This window comes from Peromyscus californicus, unplaced genomic scaffold (assembly GCF_007827085.1).
Source record: "Peromyscus californicus insignis strain IS unplaced genomic scaffold, ASM782708v3 Scaffold_17__1_contigs__length_78620276, whole genome shotgun sequence".
Lineage (NCBI taxonomy): Eukaryota > Metazoa > Chordata > Mammalia > Rodentia > Cricetidae > Peromyscus > Peromyscus californicus.
This window is the reverse complement of record NW_026294469.1, coordinates 26,376,157-26,398,768: the sequence shown is the minus strand read 5'-3', so window position 1 is coordinate 26,398,768 and position 22,612 is coordinate 26,376,157. Positions and strand designations below refer to the sequence as shown.

Below are 22,612 nucleotides of genomic sequence, written 5' to 3'. Positions count from 1 at the left end.
CTTAGCGTCCTGCCGCACCGCCGCTACAAAGGCCTCGCGTCATTGACCGAGGCTTGTCCCGCCCCTCCCTTCGTCATCCAATCGGTGGCGGAGACTAGAGGGCCCGCTATTGGTCCGATTGAGGCGGCTGCAAAGTCGTGATTGGGCGCTCCTTGGCTAGCGAAGATGGCGGCCGCCGCTGCTAGCCGGGCCGTGGGTACCCAGCTGGGGCTGCGGGAGATTCGCATCCACTTATGCCAGCGTTCGCCGGGCAGCCAGGGTGTGAGGTGAGCCGTAGCGTGGGGAGGCGAGTGGGCTTCGGAACCTGGAGTTGTGACCTTGACCTTCGGGGGGGGGGAGGGGTCCGTGCCCTTAGCACTAGCGGCGGTCTCTCCCGCCCTGCAGGAATTTCATCCACCAACGTTACGTGGAGCTGAAGAAGGCGCACCCCAGCCTGCCCATTCTAATCCGCGAATGTTCGGAGGTGCAGCCCAAGCTCTGGGCCCGCTACGGTGAGTACTGGTCGCCGGAGGCAGGGGCCCGGGTCGCAGAATAGGGGTTAGACAAAAGAAGGGGCCTCCCAACGTCAAGGGAAAAGGGGGCGGAAGACCAAAACTCGAACTTCCGCGGATGAGGAAATTCACATTTGCCTAGTTGTGTGATGCTTTTTATTCCTGTATTCCTGGCAACATACATACGGAGCCTGGCCGGTTCTTGGATAAGAACCAGTAGTTTTTGCAGTTCAGAGTGGACTTCAGGTAAAAAACATGCTCCCCATGACACTGTCGGTCCTTCTGAATTACACCTTAGCCAGTGCAAATTCAGAGACTGAGAATTTCAGTAATGTTGAGCATTTCATGCCTAGGGCTTGTGCTGTGTACTTTCCTCATTCCCAGTAGTCTTCATTAATCTTATGAATGGGTGCTTTTCTTTCGTGGTTATTGTGAGTGGGTGTTGTCTTTTGTAGATATTAGAAAACTTAACCCAAACATAGAATCCGCCTAAAGTTATGCAGCTAGAATAGAACAGGGTTGAGCTTTTACGTTGTGTGCCCCTTCCCTATAGAGTACTGATAATATGGTTGGCTCCCATCATCCAGGTTGTTTCTTGCATCCAACCATTTATATTACTGTCTCAAAAAAGACATTCCTGAGCCAGCCTGTAAATCCCAGCTACAGATCCTCCCAGGCAGAGGCAGGAGGATCATGAACTCAAGGCCTGTCCAAGGCTATAAGTGAGTTCAAGTCCTGACTGGGAAATTTAGTGAAATCTTGTCTCAAAATTTTAAAGGTACAAAGAAAGCCGGTGATTGCCTTTCATATGAGAGGCCCTGGGTTTGATTGTCAGTACCAAAGTAAGGCATTCCCTGACCAGTAATAACATTACCTATTACATTACACTAGTTCTATTTATTACAATCTGATATTTTCTTAACATGTTGACCAAAAGATAGTAGGTAGGTAATACATTAAATTTTAATCATTCCAACCATGCCCAAGGACTACCTGGGAGTGGAGAGAGTCACATCCTACTACAGATTGGTTGGAACCAAAGACTCCTATACACTATAATATTAAACAGGTTCCTCCTAAAGCACACAGAAGGACCCAGTCAAGAGTAACTTTAGTGTGTAGTACTGCATGTGCATAGTGCCACATATTTAAGTGGACTATGGCCAGCCAAAAATGGACAGTCAGGCAAGGATAGATAGACCCCTGCTTGGTAGTTAATGCCTACAATGACCTTAAAGTATCACTCAAACACCTTTCTTCTCAGATAAAATTCTAGTAGCACCTGGGATTCCCAAATAGATTCACTGGATTAATGCTAAGCACAGCAAAACTACCTTTTTTTTTTTTTTTTTTTAAGGCAGGGTTGCATAGTATAGCCATAGCCAGCCTGGAACTAGCTATGTAGGCATGAAGCCCTATGTTCCACAAGCCATATCTCTTTCCTTTCTTATCCTAACAACTTTGAAATAAAGACCCTTTATGATTTGTGGCCCATTATATAGGTTATTCATTTAATCACCTTTCCTCAGCTTTTGGCCAAGAGAAGAATGTGTCTCTGAACAACCTGAGTGCTGATGAGGTATCCAGAGCCCTGGAGAATGTGCTGAGTGGCAAAGCCTGAATTGTCTCCACTGAAAACTGTGAGCAAGAGCACTAGGACCTGGGCTCTACTAGACTGGCTACAGTGTGGGGAAATGTGTTCTTCTGTTCCTTATAAAGCTTATCTATGTACAGTGCTGCTTCAGAATGTTCTCATCCTTATTCCCTTCTCCCCTTATTGTGCAGACACTGAGGCAAAGCAGTTTTACATAAAAATACAATTTTATTTCTCATCAAAAACCACCAGCTGCCAGCTGTGGTGTCACATGTCATTAACCAACTTAAGACAGTTAAACAAGACAGTCCCAAGTTCAAGACCACCCTCGGGTACATAAAAAGCCACCAGCTTCTAAAACACAATAGGGGACCCTGGGATAAACAGACCACAGGGGCTAGGGAGTGACATTAAGCAGCCAGGTCATCCACGAATAGCTGTCTGCTGGAGAGCAAGTATCCTATCCTGAAGCTGGGCTTCCTCCTGATGCCTTTCTAGGGCCTGCAGCCCTGATTGCTGCAGGAAGGCCTGGGCAGCCTAAGGAACAGAAGAACCAACATTTAGATCCTAAAACCCAATTCCTATAGTTCATGGGTCAGCCCACTTCTTAGACAGTACATTCCTAACAAAATGAAGGTTCTGACCTTCAGCCCACATAGGCTAGCCTTGCCCAGAGAAACAAATATAGAGATGGGCACCACGGTGAGATCAGTGGCTTCTAATCAAGGGACTGGAAACCAAACCCACCTCCGGCTGATACAGGAATAGCAGCTGCAGCAACTCCAAACTCTGGCCTACTACTTCAGTGTCAGAGAGAACCAGTGTTTTGAGCAAACAGGAGAGCAAGGGCCCTGGCCACAACCGCTGGCAGTAAGCTGGACCCTTTTCTACAACATTGCACAGAACTGTAAGCACCTGTAAACACAAGGACACCCCCCCCAAAAAAAATGATGAAAACCAAGAATTATGATAGCATAAGCAAGGCTGACTATGTGTCCAAGTACTATTACAAACTCTTTTATATGTAATTCCCACAACCACCTCTGTGAGATAGTACCCACTTGTAAGTGAAGAGGTTGAAGCTTCCAATGGCTGATTTACCCAAGGCCCATAAGCAGTAGTCTAGCTTAAAGACTTACACCACACCTAGGGGGCTAGAGAGATGGCTCAACAGTTAAGAGAACTGCCTGCTCCTCCAGAGGACCCAGGTTCAATTCCTAGCACCCACATGTCAGCTAACAACTGTCTGTAACTCCAAGATCTGACAGCCTCACACAGACATACATGCAGGCAAAACACCAATGCACATAAGAATAAGTTATTACAAAAAGAAGGTTACATCTAGACTATTAGCTCTGAAACCAAACCACACCACCTACCAGCTCTCAGTTAAGGGTACTTAGAGAGCCCAGGTCTACTCTTCCTATTTACTTTGACCAACAGTTCATGGACCCAAATTTTGATACCAATACATACCAGCACACTTGTCACATTTGATAGTGGCAACAGCTGCAAGAGGGGCTCAATCAGATCCAGAGAAAGCAAGGAGGTACAAAAAGCAGGACTATTTGCTGAAAAGGAAAATGTCATATGAAGTACCTGTAGTTCTGAACTGCTACCCTCACAGTCCAATCTGCTACAGCCTAGGCCATGAGGAACTACCCTCTACATCTAAAGGTCCAGATCCTGCTCGGTCTGAACTAAGTGTTGCTGCTGTCCAAATGGGTGGCAGTGGGCCTTCAAGGACAAGAAACATGTCTACTGTGATGGTTGCCAATCTGTCCCTGGAGCATGTGCCATGTGCAAGAGGACTTTAGCATCTTCCTTGCGCTTCCACTCCATCCCACAAGTCCCCTGACCACAAATTTGGCCCCCAGGAGGATGACAGTATCAGATACTTCCTTACTACAACTTTGAAGACCCAACATCCCCAAACCTCTGGTGAGGTGTGATGGGGACAGGCTCTCCTCCCAAGATACCCATCCTGTTGCTGAAGTCCTCTGCCCTTGGTTCTTCTCCCAGCTGAATTGGAAAAGTTTATTCCTATTTCATGTCTCCAGTAGTTTCAAGCTCTGAGGTCTAGCTACCAAGAGGCTAAGGATGCCATGAAAGAGTTTTGTGTTTGTAACATGTATATACATGGCACCCAGAACTTATGTGTGTGTTCTACAGATGAGCAAGAAACTGTGTGTCCACATGGGGGAGCTCTTACTACATTTTTCAGTCTCCTAGTTCCAGGAAGCCATGAGGCCTAGGTTCCTTCCACCTGCCCCAGAATTTTCAGAATGACTAGCTCAGAAGAGGAGACCCTTGGCTGGGTGGGTCGGCAAGAAGTGAGAGCACTTCATCTGGAAGATTTTTCTGACCGAAGATTTGATGGAGTATTATTTGTTTACTGAGCATCTCTGGAAATTCTAGGGAACAAGCTAAGGTTGGAAAAGAGGAAGAGGTGTAGGGCAGGTAACTCTGAGCATGAGGTAGGGATCCCTCAGATTGCTTTTACTTCATCCTGAAGGAACTAAGACCCAGGCAGTTTATTGGGAAGGTGAGGAGGGAAAGATTGCCTAACAGCCACAGGAGTCCTTTCAGGGGCTAAGGAACCCTGCGAGCTGCTTATGAGATGGGAGACCTTCACTGACAGGGGAGGCAAAAGGTGTGGGCTCCTCCTACAGCATTTGAATCGCCTTGCCCAGCCCCTTTCTCTTCTTTTCCCTCCAGTCTGCACTTTGTTTCCTAACAAATCTACCCCCTCCTTTGGTTTTAATAAATATTTTAATGATGATAAAAGACCAGGCCTGTGCAGATTCTAATAACGTACCAGTGAGGTTGTTGAGGAGCCAGAGGCCCTCAGGCAGCAAGGTGGGCTGTTTCTGAAGGAAGAACTGGAGAAGGATAAATAAGGCTGCCAAAACTCGCTCGTCTCTGAGCTCCATTTGCTCGCCCATGGCCTCCACTGGTACTTCTGTTAACAGGTTGCTTAGGCACCGAAGCACAGGGCATGCAAGCTGCAAAGACAGGTTGAGTGTGGTGGAAGGGGGAAGAGGCAGCCGATACAAGAGGGCAGCGTGTAAAGAAAGGCTCACAGATCCTTTTTACTTACTAGCTCTAGTCCCTCATCATCCATTCTCTGGACAGCGCCAGCCAAGTCCAACAGCAGCATTGCCAATGTGGACAGAGCCCCAAGGGTGAGAAGCATGGCATTGTTGACCTGGCTGGGCGACAGATAGCAAGCAATCACTATCAAGTCTATGTTTAAGCTACAAAACAACTAAGGTCTGGGTTTCCTGAGCAAAAGAAAGCACCAGAGGGATGAAAACTCACCAAAGCAATTCTAAAAACTAAATTCAGTCCAAAGACTTAAGTCATATGTAGGAAGCACCAGGAAAGACATTTTCCCAGTTGGCCTGTTACCTGCAAATGATGTAGTGAAGGCACCAGGCAAACTCCACAGCAACCCCAAGGTTCAGCTTCGGGCCTGGTTGCATGAGTCGTAGCATGTGCTGGGGAAGACTGGAGTCCAGAAGAGAGCTGCCAGCAGAAGCAGGCTGTGAGCAGGAACCATGGGAGACCAATGGCTCTTCTCAAACACTTAGAGCAAGAAAGAATCCAAACCCCCAAATTCTCTAGAGCTAGACACAAGAGTTGAAAATGTGGAAATCAGATCTGATCAGGCACCATGGGCTACACCACCAAGAGGGTCAACCATGGCCAGGTATCTGAAGACACCATTTTACTCACGGAATGATCTTCTCCGGAGCTTCCTCAGCCTGCAGAAGCTGGGACAAGGCATATCCAAGGGCTTCCAGCACAGCCACATGGGGGGACTAGAAACAGACAGCGTAGGGAATGTGACTGGAAAACGGGTCTGAGGACCCAGAAGACTTTAACCCCTTTGACCATGGCAGAGAGTGGAGCTACCTTGCTAAGCCAGTGGAACATGTGGAGAGGAGCTAGGGGAGGCTTGCTAGGGAGAGACCAAGGAAGCACTCACCTGGATGCAGGCAGCCAAGGCCGGAACAAGGCCCTGTGCCAGGAGCTGCTTTCTCACAGCCTCGCTCTCCACGATGAGGTTCCCCAGTGTATACAGACACAGCTCCTGAGAGCAGGCAACAAAAGCACTGGGCTGGGCTCATCTCCCACCAGGGAGAAGGACAGCATGACCCTGTCCTTGAAGCTCACAAGAAAAGAGAAATGGGGGGTATGTGCCCCGCTCTTTCTTTTCCTATACCTGCCAGCTCGAGCTGGCCCCAAAGGCATATAGAAACTCTAAGCCCAGAGCACGGTTGAAAGGGACAGGCCTTACTATGAAGTCTGAGCTGTGAGCAGAGAGGTAGGTGAGGAGGTAGGAGGTGGCTGGCAGGCAGGCCTCGGCCACCGCAGGCTGCTCAGAATGAGAGAGCTCATGGAGGCAGCGAGCCGCCTCAAGCTGCAACAGGGCCCGGTTGCTGGTCAGGAGCCCGACAAGGGTCCGCATGCTGCCCTCCAGCCTACATGAACGACACCAGAACCTACTAAGCCTGTGGTCTATCCCCTCCACTCTCTCTTGTCCCTGGAAAGCCCAGCCAACCACTCACACCACCCATGCTGACCTGATAAAGGTTTGCTGGGTTTCAGGGTGCTGCAAGCCTCGACGAAGGCTGACCAGAGCCTTCTCCCTCTCCTTCTCATCTGTTCCCCGTTGGGCTAGCCGAAGGAACTGCTGTACCTGAATCCCCAAACAAGGAAAGGATGACATGTAATTGCCATGAAGCAAGTCCTAAGTCTATCAGCTTCATCTGTGACATCTTCAATACCACTACAATATCACTACTCAGAACTTGTTATTGGTAACAATATGGCCTGGTGTGGTGACACAAGCCTTCAATCTCAGCAAAGGCAGGGAGATCTTATCAAGTTTGAGGCCAGCCTCATTTACATAGTTCCAGGACAGCTGAAGCTATAGAGAGAGACCCTATCTCCTATCTCAAAAAAAAAAAAAAAAAAACAGCTCGGGCGGTGGTGGCGCATGCCTTTAATCCCAGCACTCAGGAGGCAGAGCAGGTGGATCTCTGTGAGTTCGAGGCCAGCCTGGTCTACAGAGTGAGATCCAGGACAGGCTCCAAAACCACACGGAGAAACCTTTTTGGCAGGTTAGACAGGCAGGTTAGCCCTGCTGCTAACTTCCAAAGAATCTGAAACTGCTTCCTCATCTGAAAAAATAAGAATGATATCTTCTCTGCCTTGTTTGTTTGGTTTGGTTTTTCATGACTCGTTTTCTCTGTGTGGCCTTGGCTGTCCTGGAACTCAATCTGTAGACCAAGCTGGCCTTGAACTCAAGATGTGCCCCACCATCGCCCAGCTTACTCTGCCTTCTTATAGGGCTATTTCTAGAATATTAAACCTCTCCATCTGCAAACCTCCCTCCCTCCAGCTATCCTCCCAAGCAAACTACACTCCAGCAACTCCTACAATAACATGTTTAACACTTCCAAGCTTATGCACATCTATCACCTCTGCCTAATACACTCCAGACTCCCAGATCTTTATGGCCTCAGGAAAGTTAACACCTTCTGGCTTCCCCCAACAAACTTATGAGTTTCTCTTGTGCCTCATGTTTCCTCCCATGATAAAAAATGGTAGGAAATCTGTTTCCTTCATTGGTCTTTGAACACTTATTATTATTATTATTGTATCTTTTTATTTTACTTTTATTGTATGAATGTTTTGCTTTGCATGTATGTCTGTTTACCATGTGTGTGCCTGGTCCCTGTGGTGGTCAGAAGAGGGCATCAGATCTCCTGGAACAGGAGTTACAGGCAGCTGTGAGCCATTATGTGGGTGCTAGGAATAGAACCTGGGTCCTCTTCAAGGGCAGCCAGTTTTCTAAACCACTGAGACATCTCTCCAGCCCCGCCTTTGAACACTTTGAACTCTATCTTGTCAGTCTTTGTGTGCCTCAATGCTCAATGTCCTGGCTTAAGGGACGCATACAATTAATAAGTGTCATACCTTAGGAGCAACTGCTCTATAGAAGTAATATATAAGCACAGATACTACTAAAACAAGACATAGCAATGCCTGCTAAATGCATAGACACTTTCATTTACTCATTCAGTAAATCTGTGCTGGGGATGAAGTGCAGTTTGTAAAGGCTTGCCCAGCTCATTCAAATTCCTGGATTTAGATTCCCAGCACCCCATAAAACAGGTGTGGTGGTGAACAACTATAAGCCTAGCACTTAGGATGTGGAGGCAAGAGGATCAAGGTTCAAGATCATCCTCAGCTTAAGAGTTTGAGTACACCCTGGGATACAAGAGACCCTGTCAAACAAAAAACAAAAGAGCAATGACATCTTTATTCCAGATATTGTGCAGGTGTCTGAATTCTTTATTTTCCTTTTTTACAGGGTCTTGGTATACAGCCGAAATTGACAAAAGACTCAGGTTCCTTCTGCCTCAACCCTCTAAGTGCTGGGATTACAGGTGGGACACACCACACCTGCCTCATGTCACCACCATCCCTTCATTTCGGAGGTCTGAATCTAGGGCCTGAAGCATACTAGGCAAGCACTCTACTGAGGGGCTACAGACTGCTCCTGAGTTTGTAACTGAAGACAGAACAGGGTCTAGTTAAGTCTAGTTTGGAGAGCTCGATGTGGTGGTGCATACCAGTAATTCTAGTACCTGAGCAATGGCAGGAGAGTTGCCAGTTTGTGACACTAAGAAAACAAAACAAACTTCGGATGTAGTAAAAGCAAAGCCCCTGAGACCGGAAAGCAGCTGGTATATGTTCCAGGAACTGAAAATGACAGTGGTTGGATTGAGTAACTGTTAAGTCAGAAAGAGGTTAGACTATGCTTAGTTTTTAGTAGGTCACTGGGAGGATGTTGGTTTGTGTTTCTAAAAACACGAATCAGGGTGGCAAATGCAGACCCTTTTAGGAAGATACTGTAGTATCTGAATGGTGAAGACACCTACGAAAGAGAGGCACGTAGACTCCGGAAATCTTTATCAGGTTTAAAAAAAAAGCAAAGATTTGATTTGATGGTGGATTAATGAAAGACAGTGAATTGTACAGGGTAATTAATTCTGCCTCCGGCTTGATCCAGCGGACCCAGTAGCTGGCATTCAGGTTTGGGTCATCCCGCTCGCTCACCTCGGCTTCCCCAAGGAGCACGGCTGCACTCTGACCTCCGGCTTCTTCCGGAGCATCTTCCCTTAGCAGCCTCTTGCTGACCAACTGCTGCTCCCTCCGCGCCTTCCGCAGGGCTGGGGGCAGAGGAATGGCTCAGTTGAGGAGAGGAAGCCAGGCAGCAGACACTCGACTCAGAGCTAGGGGTCTCCTTTCCCGACTCCCAACGGCAACACCCACTTTCCCCCGCCCTCGCCCCCCAAGCTCCCTCATCCGTTCGCACCTGCCTCCCGCTCCCGCCGGCGGCACCGCAGCTCCTCCACCCCGCACGCCAGAGTCTTTAGACGGCTTTGCCGCCGACTCCACATCGCACAAGGGAGGGAAATTCAAGAGCTCAGCAGCAACAGCTCTGCCGGGGAAAGCTAGAACCGCGCCGGCGCCAAACAGAACGCCAAGGCCCACGGAATCCACACTCTGACGGAGTGAGGGGCGGGGCTGTACGTGAGGGGCGGGACTCCGTGCGTGCGTGAGGGCGGGGCAAGGGCGGTGCGATGACGCGAGGGGCGTGATCAAGCTGGAATTCCATAGCTGTCGCTCAGACTCTGTTGTCTCTGCACTCCAGCTCAGGAAAGAGATCTGGACCTTCGACTCCATAGGTCCGCGGTGTGTCACCCTCCGCTCAGCAAACACAACTTACTCCCGTGCCATCCACGCTCAGTATAACAGCCGGTTTCACCAATTACTCGGCTTCCACTGATTGGGCACTTCCTAAATGCTTGAAGCATAATATCCCATTGAGGGTTTCAGAGCCGGCTTTAAGAACATTTACTACTCTTCCAGAGTGCCTGGGTTCAATTTCCAGCACTAGCCTCTGGCAGCTCACAGCTTGATACCTGTAACTCCACTTCCTATAGTATATGATGCACATAAACTCATGCAGGCATACTAGACATACCATAAAAATAAATCTTGCCTGGCATGGTGGCGCATGCCTTTAATCCCAGAGGCGGGGATTTTCTGTGAGTTTGAGGCTACCCTGGCCCACATAGCGAGTTCCAGGCCATCCAGAGGGATCCTCTTGAAAAAACAAAAACAAACAAACAGACAAACAAACAACAACAAAGGTAGGCAGATCTCTAAATTCGAGGCCATCCTGGACCACAGAGTGAGCTCCTGGACAGCCAGGGCTACGCAAAGAAACCCTGTCTTGAAAAACCAAACACAAACAAACAGCAACAACAATAATGCTCCACTGGATGATCCACAAGAACCATTATTCCCATTTTATGGATGAGATTGGGATTTTAATCACCTCATGTCCCTTTTTTTGGTTTGTTTGTTTTTTGTTTTTTGTTTTTCCAGACAGGGTTTCTTTGTGTGTAGCTCCAGCCTCCGGGTGTCCTGGAACTCCCTTTGTAGACCAGGCTGGCCTCGAACTCACAGAGATCTGCCTGCCTCTGACTCCCGAGTGCTGGGATTAAAGGCATGTGCCACCACTGCCCAGCTAATTTTTTTTTGCTGTTTTTTTTTAAGATAAAATAATTCAACAAATTTTGAATGTCATCACTCTACTAGGTAATGGGTGAGGTAAGTTCCTCACAACTCAAAATCCAAATTGTGGCCAACTAGGTAATGTATGGTGTGACTGTAACTCTCTTCTCTAGTCTGGACTGTAAGGGCACTTCACCTTACCGATCCCAGGGACCTTCAGTTTGTCTCTTGAATGAGCAGTGTTTCCTTCACCCCCTGAGCTAAGGCACGGGTTGTTCCCTCTGCCTGGAACTCTGCCCATTGCCTGCACTTTCCCAAACATCAACCTCAAGGTCCCAACTCCAGGCCAGACGTGGTTTCAGGAGGCTGAGGAAGGAGGTGTGCCATAAGTTTGAGGCTGGACTATATAGCAAGACTCTCAACAAACCCTCAACTCCAACTCCAATGTCACATATTCCAGACCAGTAGACCATTAGCCCTCTTACATATGGTGTGTTAAACATGATGTGGTAGTTTAAAAGAGATGTCCCCATAGTCTTGTGTATTTAAATACTTAGTCTCTATTTGGTGCTGTTTAAGTAAGTTTAGGAGGTATGGACTTGCTAAAGAAAATATGTTACTGGAGGCAGGCTTTGCACCTTTCTCTCTCTGCGTGATATTTGCAGCTTGAGATATAAACTCTCCGGTTCCTGTCACCCCATGCCTGCCTACTTCTCCATCATGCATACTTCTCCACTATGATGGACTCATGACGATGGATTCTTACTGCTTCTGAACTGTAAGTCCCAAATAAACTATTTATTCTATGATAAGTTGCTGTGCTGGATAGTTTTATGTCAACTTGACATAAGGTATAGTCATCTGAGAGGAAGGAACCACAAACGAGAAAATGTCTCCATAAGATCAGGCTCTAGGCAAGCATGTAGGACGTCTTCTTAATTAGTGATTGATGAGGGAGGACCCAGCCCATTGTGGATGGGGCCACCTCAGGCTGGTAGTCCTGGGTTCTATAAGAAAGCAGGCTGAGCAAGTCATGAGGAGCAAGCCAGTAAGCAGTACAACTCCATGGTCTCTACATCAGTTCCTGCTTTAACTTCCTGCCCTCAGTTGTCACCTGGAAGTGTAAGATGAAATAAAATCTTTTCTTCCCAAGTTGCTTTTGGGTCATGGTGTTTTATCACAGCAATGGAACCCTAACTAAGACACTCCCATTCTCCCTCGCTTCCTCCTACTTTCTCCTTAGTCTGTAAGTGGTCAGCTCTGGTTTTCCCCATCTAGAGACCCCTCTTCCTCATATTTTCTCAAGTTAAACCTGTTCTGTTGGAAAGTCACGTGTTTCCTTGTGTTTTTCCTTTCACCGACCCTTTCACAGCTGTCCCTCAGTCATAGTATAATCAGTTGCTGTTTTTCCTCTCAGACTCCCTTCCCAGCTCCAAGAGAATCAGTATTCTAGGGACATGAGAATTTTCCTTGGTGCCTCTAAGTTTTAGGAAGCTGCCACTTAGCTTAGGCAAAGTGCTGTCATAATGACACTTTGGCAGTAATGAAGGACTTTTGAAGAGACACTTGTGTCTCTTATTTTGACTCTCAGACTATTGAAATAATGAACCCCGAGGAACTGGAATTTTCTCAGAAATCTCATGCCGGGAAGAGAGGAACCCTCATGCAAGGTAAAGGAGGAACTTGCCATGCAGAAAAAAGTTCCAGGAATTCTGTGCTGTGAAAAGAAAAAGGCTAAGTAATGCCTGGTGCTGGCCAGAGGAAGACCTCGTCTTCTAGAAAAAGTGATTTCACATAGTGCTGAAGACTTGTCGGACCACTTGCTGGGGAGATTGGGGCCCAGATGATGATAGGCAGGACCACTTGACTAGGGAACTGCTTAGATATACATAGCCCTGGTCCTCTACATAAACTTCAACCTCACTTCAGGATCCTGAAGATAGATGGGAAGTGTGTGTTGAGGGGTGGGGGATCACTGTATCTCTTTGTTCCTCTTCCCAATGTGGTCACACCAAATATGTCTCCTTTGTATGGCCCCAAGTTCAGTAACAATACAAATGAAGAAAGGGGATTGTTCTTTTTTGTTTAAAGATTTATTTTTATTTTATATGTGTGACTGTTTTGGCCATGTGTATATATGTATGTACACCACATGTCTATTGCCCATAGAGGCCAGAAGAGGGTGCTAGATCCCCTGGAACTGGAGTTGCAGGTGGTTTTAAGCTGCCATGTAGGCATGGTGAACCCAACCCAGATTGAGAGCAAATGCTTTTAGCTATGGAGGCATCTCTCCATGAATTGTTTTACACATCAGCTTCCTCCCCCTGGATTTTTTCTACCCTTTGTAGTCAGCCAATGAAGTCTGCAATCTCTACCACAAAACAGTCAGTTAAACGTCTACAGATATTTAGCATCCTCTACCACCATCTCGCAAACCCAGTATCCTTCCAGCCCCTGGACAATCATTTACTGAGCACCTATTATGTACCATCCTGTGGTGATGGAGCCAGTGTCTTGACCCCTTCGTCTTGCAACAAGGTGGCATCAGTGGCAGTGGCAGCTTCTCCTCCTCCTTTGAACTGGTGGGGAGGAGGTATGTGCATGCCATTGCACACGTGTGGAGTAAGAGGACATGTTCATGGGGTTGGTTCTCTCCTTTATGTCATTTCTGGTGATTGAACTCAGACATTAGGCTTTTGTGGCAAGCACTAAACCGTGTTGGCCCCAAGATAGCCTCTTAAATTCACATCGAACTCCTGGTTGAGAAGATGAGATGGTGGCAAAGCTGTGTCCTGCCTGAAGTGCCTACTCAGACAGCTACCTCTGCCCAAACTGCCTTCTGCATCCATCTGTCTGACAACACTGCTAATTCTGCAAGAACCAGCCCCGTGCACTGTACTACCATCACCTTGGCTTTTAAAGTAGGACCTGGTTAGGGAATCAACATGAGGACCTGTGTTGGGATAATCTTTTTGTACACTGTGTGAAGATGTGTCTCTGTCCTGACTCACCTCCTAAGGCACCTTCTGCTTGGTTTAATAAAGAGCTGAATGGCCAATAGCTAGGCAGGAGAGGATAGGCAGGACTTCCAGGGAGAGACAGGAACTGGTGAAAAAGAATGGGAGGAGAGGGGATTTGCCAGCCAGACATGGAGGAAGTCAGATGTCTAGTACTGAGGAGAGGTAAGGAGCCACATGGTAAGGTGTGGATTAATATAAATGGGGTAACTTAAGTTCTAAGAGCTAGTTGGGAGCACACCTAAGCGGAGGCCAAGCTTTCATAGTGAATAAAACCTCCCCGTGTCATCATTCTGGAGCTGGCAGTCCAGAGAAAGACCGGCTACAGACCTGAGTTTGGGTCCTCATCGCTGGAGTTAGCCGGACAACTGGAACACCTGTAAGCGAGGCAACCCTGGGACAGAGGCAGAGACAGGAGGATCTCAGGACCCACCAACCTAGCCAAAATGGTGAGTTCCATGCATGTTCAATCAGAGACCTTGTTTTAGACAAATAAAATGGAAAGCAGTAGAAGACAAATTGGACAATAAACCTCTGGCCTCCACAAGCACACACATACAGAGAGAGAGAGAGAGAGAGAGAGAGAGAGAGAGAGAGAGAGAGAGAGAGAGAGAGAGAAAGGCCCAAATATATGAGGTCAAGAAACTTGCCCAAGTCAGGGTCAGGCTGGGTGGTCAGGTGGTGGTGGAGTCGCACGCCTTTAATCCTAGCATTCAGGAGGCAAAGGCAGGCAGATCTCAGAGAATTTGAGCCCAGCCTGGTCTACAAATCAAGTTCCAGGACAGGCAGGACTGTTACACACAGAAAACCTGTCTCAAAAAAGCAAAACAAACAAACAAACAGAAAAGAAACTTGCCCAAGTCTCATAACCTCAACAGTAGAGTTTGGATCCCATTCCTAGCTCTTGATTATGTGTATAATCAGCTATGTTTAGTGAAGGTCATCAGGGAAGGCAGTGACCTGGTCTGGATTTGGGGCATGGTTCATATAGGGAATGCTCAATGGGATATACAATAGGCAGTATGTCTGAGGTTTCCTTGTTTGGATTGAGAGAAGACACGCCGTCACTCATCAATTAACACCAGTAAAAATAAAATATTTTCACCAGGTATGGTGGCACACATCTTTAATCCCAGCACTCAGGAAGTAGAGGCAGACAGATCTCTGTGAGTTTGAGGACAGCCGGGTCTAGATAGCTAGTTCCATGACAGTCAGAGCTATACAGAGAAACCCTGTTTTGAGGGGGGGAAAAAAAGTGATAGATGAAGACATTAGTGTCAACCTCTGGTCTCCATAAGAGCATGCACCCTCCCCCTACACACACACACACACACACACACACACACACACACACACACACACACGGTGATACTTTGTGCTTTAACAAATAAAGCTTCACACACACACACACACACACACACACACACACACACACACACACACACGGTGATACTTTGTGCTTTAACAAATAAAGCTTGCCTGAAGATCAGAGTGTGGAGCTAAGCCACTAGTGAGTCATAGAGGCCAGGCAGTGGTGGTACACACCTTTTAATCCCAGCACTCAGGAGGCAGAGGCAGACGGATCTCTGTGAGTTCAAGGCCACTCTGGGCTACACGAGATTGTTTCAGTCTAAAAGAGAAACGGAGCCAAGCAGTGGTGGCACACACCTTTAATCCCAGCTCTTGGGATCTCACACACATTTAATCCCAGCAATAGGGAGGTGGAGAGAGGAAGCTATATGGCTGGGCAGAGAGAGGAATGTAAGGTGGGAGGAGACAAGCTCAGGTCTCCTTTCCACTGAGGAGTTGGTGAGGTGAGAGGTGGTTGTGGCTTATTCCTTTATCTCTCTGATCTTTCAGAATTACCCTGATATCTGGTTCTGAAATTTTATTGAGACCAATTAGGATTTGTGCTATACACACACACACACACAAATACACATTATCGAATATTAGTTGAAGATGTGTTACATTTATTTATGCTGTGGAACATTTGTTTTATGATGCAAAGACATGTACATTTTTTTTTATGTTGCATTTGTTTAACTCTCAAAAAATGTGTCCCTAGCTGGGCGGCGTGTTTAATCCCAGCACTCCAGAGGTAGAGCCAGGCTGATCTCTGTGAGTTTGAGGCCAGCCTAGTCTACAGAGCAAGATCCAGGACAGTCACCAAAACTACACAGAGAAAACCTGTCTCAAAAACAAAACAAACAAACAAACAAAAAAAGCTGGGCGGTGGTGGCTCATGCCTTTAATCCCAGCACTTGGGAGGCAGAGCCAAACGGATCTCTATGAGTTCAAGGCCAGACTGGTATACAGAGCAAGTTCTAGGACAGGCTCCAAAGCTACACAAAGAAACCCTCTCTCAAAGGAAAAAAAAAATGTATCCCTGCCTGACACTTATCACAAAAAGAAAAAAACAAAACACAAAACTGAAACAATTAATAAATATCTAGAAGATATGGTAAACACTTTAGAAGAAGCAGTTTTATTTATAGGTAATCAAATTCAAAACATTAGAAGTTAGATTGCTTTCTGACATTCACAGTTGAAATGGATTTGTGTCACTCCACTTCCACAGAATGCTTCTAAGGTAACCTGGACACAGGTTAGGTCCCACCTCCATGGTCTGTGGAACAATCTGAACTAGCTATAAACATGCAGTCTTTGCATTGACAAATTTCAGCCATTAGTTCAGCTCAACTGGAGTCCACCTCAGCTTCTGAGCTTACATATAGCTTCTTAGGATCTCTCACTTCTTTTGTCTCAGGACAGAGCTTTTGGTCTAGGATCATTAATTTGGGAGTGATCCTGAGAGTTATGTTTATTTCATCCTTGTCCTTCCCAGTCATCTTCCAAGGACTGAAAAATGCCCTACGTGCCACACAATAATATCTACAGACTCTTGAGTTAACAAAAAAGGGGGATATGGCACAGCCATATCTGAATGGAGTGGCAAAAGTCCTAAAGCCAGCCCAGCTGCTTGACAAAGATCCAGCAAAGCTGAGCTGCATGATGGCCGCCAGGCCACTTTTGGTTTTCATCTCTGCCTGTTGCATACTTGGGGGACTTTTAGTATTTGTACAATTTGGGGATACTGGACTGATGGAAAAATTCTTAGAAATAATTTATGCCTTCTCCCAAGAGTACTGCTTCTAAGCTTCCCCAGGAAAATCCTGAACATACTACCCCTCCTGCTTTTAGGGAGATATCCTTATCTACTTGAAGATCTTCCTTATGCCTTGGAGGTTGTTGTGACACACATAAAGAAGCCAGAGGTCTCTTTCTGAGGCTATGAGATATTCTTGAAACATCTGTCCCTGTACTTACTCAGGAACAAGATAATCAAAACGAAGTAAACTTAAAAAGGTCAACAAGATTCAGTGGGCTAGAGGAGTTGGCCACAGATCAGACTGCAAGCCTCTTCCCACTATACACTCAGACAATTATGTGATATGTACAGCAACAAAGTGAGATTAGCTGAAGTTACCTCTGCCCTACACAGAGACTTATACTGATGAACAAAGAATGATATAAAAAGATGATATAAGAATGAGATGTCAGGACCTCCCTTTCTTAAAAAAGTTAGCACATGCAGAGGCACTGTGATGTCATATGACCAAGGAACAACAGATTGCCAGGATTATACATATAAACAAATTCTATAAAGATATATTATGCCAGAATTTGAATAATAACTGCAGCAACTTGGTCACTCTGACCATTAAGAGTTAATAATACACTGCTTGGGACATGGCAATCTGCCCAGCTGGCTAGGAGATTTTGTTTTGGTCTAGGGTCCTTGAAACCACAAAAGCAGATGTAGCCCAAGAATAGGCTGTCATATGCCTCTAGATTCTGTTCTTTTTTTTTTTTTTAAGACAGGGTTTCTCTGTGTAACAGCCCAGCCGTCCTGGAACTTGCTTTGTAGACCATGCTGGCCTTGAACTCACAGAGATCTGCCTACCTCTGCCTCCTGAGTACTGGGATTTAAGGCGTGCACCACCACCACTACTACCAGGTATGGGTGTCTGGGTTTTTGTTGGTTTGTTTTTTGGTGTGCCACTAGATTCTTTAAAAAAAATGGGTTATGGGGTTAATGAGTAAAAATGGTTATAAAAGGTAACTGTTTATCAATGATGATTAAACTTGAGGGAAAATTATTGTAACAGATAACTCTGTTCTGTCACGGTTTATTAATGATGACGAAAAGATATGCAAGAGGAAGTGTAACATATGTCCAAAACCAAAAATGGTGTGATCTTTGTTTTGGAACAACAAAAATCTATCCTTGCTTACCGAATTCTGTATAAATAAACACTCTGGCTGCTAGTCAGTCAGGCTGCGAGATTCTCCTAACCATCATTCCTGGCTCATCCTTTCCTCACCGACTCCTTACCTCCTCTCTGGGACCTGTCAACTGCCGGAGCTAACCCTCAGCAAGTCATGGAGTAAGAAGCAAAGAAAGGTATATAGAACAGAGAAAGATAAAAGCCCAGAGACAAAAGGTAGATGGGATAATTTAAGAAATTTAAGAAAATTTAAGAAAAACTGGCAAGAAACAAACCAAGTAAGTTAAGACTGGGTATTCATAAGAAAGATAACTCTTCATGTGTTTATTTGGGAGCTGGGTGGCGAGCCCCCCAAAGATTAAAGAGCGAAGAGTTAAACACACACACACACAATGAATCCCAAATAGGACTCTCCCCAGAAGTCTAGGGATACAAACCCGTGAGGGCTATTATATTATAATTGTATGGTTGCAATCTTCCCCCTATGGGACACTTGTTTCTTTTCCTCTACAAACACATGTGATATACTAGCTAATTCTCATTCCACACAGTACAGCCCTAACTTCTAAGTTCACTGGAATTGTTCTTGGGAGAGAAAAAGAGAGAGCAACATTCAAATGGAAAATGCTTCTTTCAGACCAAATTGGAGGCTGGAGTTCCCCCCAAAAGCAGCTGCAAGGGAGTTTTCACAAAAGAGTGCCTCCAAACCGTTAGAGATGGGGGTCACTGGGTGTCCAAAGAAAGAAGCACCAAATGCTAGGATGGTCCATATAAAGCATTTATTGAAGAATTTACCTACCAAGAAGGGCTGCAACATCCTCAAAATGGACCATGAGAGAGAGAGAGATGTTCCTCCTACATATATGTCTGTGTCACGGGAAGTTTGTATAAGGGTTGGAAGCTTAAGGGTTGGCTGGGGCTAGTCTCCTCCAGTGTTTTAACAACCTAAATACCTTTGTTAATGCCCAGGATCATTCAAGGTCCTGGCTTGGGTTCAGAAAAAAACTGGCATCTAGCAAAGACAGACTATCAAGGCACTCTGAATTTCTTGGTCAAGACAAGAAAAAAAGCAAGGACATCTGGGGTGTCCTACAGGGAAAACTGCTTTAGAAAACACCTTGTTGTCTCTGGCTGTGGTGACACGTGGTTTTTTCTTTTTCTTTTTTTTTTTTCTTTTCTTCCCCCCCCCCCCCCCCCCCCCCCCCCCCCCGCCCCGGAGCTGAGGAATGAACCCAGGGCCTTGCGCTTGCCACTGAGCTAAATCCCCAACCCCTTGACACGTGGTTTTAATCCCAGGAGGCAGAAGCAGATGGATCTGTGTGAGTTCAGTTGAATCTACATAGTGAGTTCTAGACCAGCCAGGGTATAGTGAAATCATTCCAAAATAGTAATAGCTATAAAATAATAATAATAATAATAATAACAACAACAATAACAATAATAATAACAATAATAACAATAATAATAATAAAAAAAACAACCTTGCTTCCAAATTTGGGGGATGTTGTACATGACAATGTGATTTGGCCAATATATCTATCAAATACCACATTTTGCTTTGTTCTCTTTTTGAAACAGGTCTCTCTACGTAGTCCTAGCTGTCCTGGAACTCACTCTGTAGACCAGGCTGGACTTGAACCCAAAGAGATCCACCTGCCTCTGCCTCCTGAGTGCTGGGATTAAAGATATGCCCCATTAGCCTAGCTCCTCCCCCCCCTTTTTTTTCTGAGACAGGGTTTCTCTGTGTAGCTTTGCGCCTTTCCTAGATCTCGCTCTGTAGACCAGGCTGGCCTCGAACTCACAAAGATCCACCTGCCTTGCCTCCCGAGTGCTGGGATTAAAGCCGTGCGCCACCACCGCCCAGCTCTTTTTTTTTTTTTTTTTTTTTTTTTTAATTATTAGCTGGGCAGTGGTCTACAGAGTGAGTTCCAGAACAGCCAGGGCTACACGGAGAAACCCTGTCTTTAAGAAAAAAAGAAAAAAGAAGGACAAAGGAAAGTATTAACAAGCTGGGCATGGTGGCTTAAACAAGGTAATAAGAAAAGAGGGTTGTTCTTCATGCTAGCTCTCAGCCTTGAATTCATTCTCCCTCCGGAATTCATAGGTAAGTTCACAGTCTTTCCACAAACGTCCAGGCACGTTCTTGAGGAAAATCAAGGACTTGGATGTGGATGGAGCGAAACTGTTAGATACTAAGAGTACGGGGAAATGGAGCTGAATCTCTGGGATTGGGCAGTAGAGTGCTGATTAAAAGCCCTGGTGCAGCTCATCCTTTTCCTGTACGGACCAGACAAGACCGACGCGCTTAGGTCATCCTCCTGGCACCGAGTGCCCTAATGCCATGAAGAATTCTTCCTGTTTTGGTACCTCCCTGTAAAATACTTCATTGCAATATTTACTAGAAGTGAGCAGGGCTGTTAGGAGGAAGAGAAGTGGGGAAGTGATCAGAGTTCACAGTGGAGGGGACAGGGTGACATCCCACGATTACATAAACTCGCAGGGGCTGCCAAAGAGGGCAAACAAGCGCGTGGAACCTGGAAGCCAGAGAACATCGCTGTACAGGAAAGAAACTGAAGCCGTTTTCAGAGCCGGCCTGGGCCCGTAGAAACTCTCGGAATCTATCTACCATGGTGAGTCTTGGGGTGGAACCGGGGCCACCTGAGGAACCCCAGGGACTGGCTGGAGTCTCCCTGACCACTGCTGTTCCCTCAGGAACGTGAGCTTGGCTTGTTGCTGTTGCTCCTGACGCTGGCGCATGCCTCTCCCGCCACGCCAGAGCCCTGCGAGCTGGATGAGGACAGTGTCCGCTGCGTCTGCAACTTCTCAGATCCGCAGCCGGATTGGTCCAGCGCTTTTCTGTGTACCGGGGCGGTGGATGTGGAGTTCTACGGCGGCGGTCGCAGCCTGGAGCACTTTCTAAAGCGTGTGGACACCGAAGCAGACCTTCGGCAGTACGCAGATGTGGTCAGGTCCCTGCCCTGGCAGCGGCTTACCGTGGGGGACGCGCGGGTTCCTGCTCTGATGCTATTCGGAGTCCTGCGTATGCTCGGGTATTCCAGCCTCAAGGAACTGACTCTTGAAAACCTCGAGGTAACCGGCACCACGCTGCCGCCGCTTCTGGAAGCCACCGGACCCGATCTCAACACCTTGAGCCTCCGCAACGTGTCGTGGGCGACAGGGGATGCCTGGCTCGGAGAACTGCAGCAGTGGCTAAAGCCTGGACTCCAGGTATTGAGTATTGCTCAGGCACACTCACTCAACTTTTCCTGCGAACAGGTCCGAGTCTTCCCCGCCCTTGCCACCTTAGACCTGTCTGACAACCCCGAACTGGGCGAGAGAGGGCTGATCTCGGCTCTGTGTCCGAGCAAGTTCCCGGCCCTCCAAGTTTTAGCGCTGCGCAACACAGGGATGGAGACGCCCAGCGGCGTGTGCTCTGCGCTGGCCGCAGCAAGTGTGCAGCTGGAAGAACTGGACCTTAGTCACAATTCACTGCGGGATACTGCAGGCTCTCCCGGATGTGACTGGCCTAGCAAGCTAAACTCGCTCAATCTGTCTTTCACTGAACTGGAGCAGGTGCCGAAGGGACTGCCAGCCGTGCTCAGGGTACTTGATCTCAGTCACAACAGGCTGGATAGGAAACCTAGGCCAGATGAACTGCCCAAGGTGGATAAATTGTCACTTAAAGGAAATCTCTTTTTGACCCCTGAACCCCACTCGGAGGAGTACAACTCTGGTGTAGTCACAGCCCCAGTGCGTTCGTCCCTGGCAGTGTGCGTGTCAGGAACTCTGGCTGTGCTCCAAGGAGTCAGCCTTTTTACCTAATGCCAAAGGGAGAAAAAGGAACAATTGCATTGTTCTGGCTTCTGAGGGTCCGGTCAGAATGATCAGAACTTCTTGACCAACCAATCCTCTGCCTTACAATTATTAAAATCTTAAACCACGATGTAAGGGAAAAAAGACAGTCTTAGGTGGCTCAGTGGGTAAAGGCCACCAAGTTTGACACCTGATTTTGATCCTCAGCATCCACACGGAGGGAATGAACTCACTCCTGAAAGTTGTCTATCTGACCTCCACACACGCGCTGTGTGATACAGTTGTGTTTTGTATGTGTGTGTGTGTGTGTGTGTGTGTATACAAATGTGTTCACAAAATAAATATTTTTAAAATAATGTGTTGGTTTTGTTTGATTGGTTGGGTTTTGTTGTTGTTGTTTGTTTTTTGAGACAATCCGGCTATATAGCCCTGGCTGACCTCAAACTCACAGAGATCTGCCTGCCTCTGTCTCCCGAGTGCTGTGGTTAAAGGATGTGCCTGACACCCAGTTTAAACAATCATGAACCATGAGTCCATGTCATTCACTCCACAGATCTTTTCTGAGTATCTGTTACCCGTCAGGCTCAGTACTAGATGAGGAATTCATTCTTAGACTTTCTCCAGTTCCCTAGAAATCCTCCCTCCTCTCAAGGAAAGAACTGCGGGGTCGGAAGGAACAGAAAAGTGTTCTCAGGCTAGAGCTATGGGAGACAATGAATGTGTAGTGAGGACTTTCTGAACAGATTACTGGCACTTGGGTTAAAGAAAAATTGAATGGTAATTGTTGTGGTTTGAATGAGCTTG

At 46.8% G+C, this 22,612-nt stretch overlaps 3 protein-coding genes across 5 annotated transcripts; 2 read left to right on the top strand and 1 right to left on the bottom strand.

Annotated features, from left to right (window-relative positions):
- The first annotated feature begins 131 nt into the window (after window positions 1–131).
- Window positions 132–9,138, top strand: Ndufa2 (NADH:ubiquinone oxidoreductase subunit A2). Of its 2 annotated transcripts, XM_052741941.1 has the most exons (4): window positions 132–266; window positions 385–491; window positions 2,021–2,131; window positions 8,471–9,138. In XM_052741941.1, the coding sequence occupies exons 1-3, from the start codon at window positions 166–168 to the stop codon at window positions 2,110–2,112; spliced, it is 300 nt and encodes a 99-aa protein (XP_052597901.1). In that variant the 5' UTR covers window positions 132–165; the 3' UTR covers window positions 2,113–2,131; window positions 8,471–9,138. The 2 variants fall into 2 exon arrangements, with proteins under 2 accessions (XP_052597901.1, XP_052597900.1); XM_052741940.1 differs by lacking the exon at window positions 8,471–9,138 and having other exon boundaries at window positions 2,021–2,224.
- On the bottom strand, window positions 2,294–9,693 carry Tmco6 (transmembrane and coiled-coil domains 6). Its single transcript, XM_052741937.1, has 12 exons — window positions 9,479–9,693; window positions 9,220–9,332; window positions 6,675–6,790; window positions 6,389–6,572; window positions 6,077–6,181; window positions 5,824–5,909; window positions 5,497–5,613; window positions 5,186–5,297; window positions 4,904–5,090; window positions 3,562–3,656; window positions 2,833–3,000; window positions 2,294–2,622 (listed from the first exon to the last, which is right to left on the bottom strand). The coding sequence occupies exons 1-12, from the start codon at window positions 9,561–9,563 to the stop codon at window positions 2,509–2,511; spliced, it is 1,482 nt and encodes a 493-aa protein (XP_052597897.1). The 5' UTR covers window positions 9,564–9,693; the 3' UTR covers window positions 2,294–2,508.
- Window positions 9,694–9,749: 56 nt separating this feature from the next.
- Cd14 (CD14 molecule) lies at window positions 9,750–22,164 on the top strand. 2 transcript variants are annotated; one of them, XM_052741939.1, is made up of 4 exons: window positions 9,750–11,464; window positions 14,003–14,152; window positions 20,496–20,625; window positions 20,708–22,164. In XM_052741939.1, exons 3-4 carry the CDS (start codon window positions 20,623–20,625, stop codon window positions 21,815–21,817), a joined length of 1,113 nt encoding a protein of 370 aa, XP_052597899.1. In that variant the 5' UTR covers window positions 9,750–11,464; window positions 14,003–14,152; window positions 20,496–20,622; the 3' UTR covers window positions 21,818–22,164. The 2 variants fall into 2 exon arrangements, with proteins under 2 accessions (XP_052597899.1, XP_052597898.1); XM_052741938.1 differs by lacking the exons at window positions 9,750–11,464; window positions 14,003–14,152 and adding an exon at window positions 14,220–17,724.
- The last annotated feature ends 448 nt before the right edge of the window (window positions 22,165–22,612 follow it).

Bases quoted from the DNA above. Each gene is read 5' to 3' on its own strand.
- Ndufa2 (XM_052741941.1), top strand. From the start codon at position 166: ATGGCGGCCGCCGCTGCTAGCCGGGCCGTGGGTACCCAGCTGGGGCTG. The intron at 267-384 runs GTGAGCCGTAGC...CCCGCCCTGCAG, and splicing joins CCGGGCAGCCAGGGTGTGAG to GAATTTCATCCACCAACGTT. The intron at 492-2,020 runs GTGAGTACTGGT...ACCTTTCCTCAG, and splicing joins CAAGCTCTGGGCCCGCTACG to CTTTTGGCCAAGAGAAGAAT.
- Tmco6 (XM_052741937.1), bottom strand. From the start codon at position 9,563: ATGTGGAGTCGGCGGCAAAGCCGTCTAAAGACTCTGGCGTGCGGGGTG. The intron at 6,182-6,388 runs GTAAGGCCTGTC...GCCTGCTCTCAG, and splicing joins CTCACAGCTCAGACTTCATA to GAGCTGTGTCTGTATACACT. The intron at 5,614-5,823 runs GTGAGTAAAATG...TTCTGCTGGCAG, and splicing joins GCTCCGGAGAAGATCATTCC to CTCTCTTCTGGACTCCAGTC.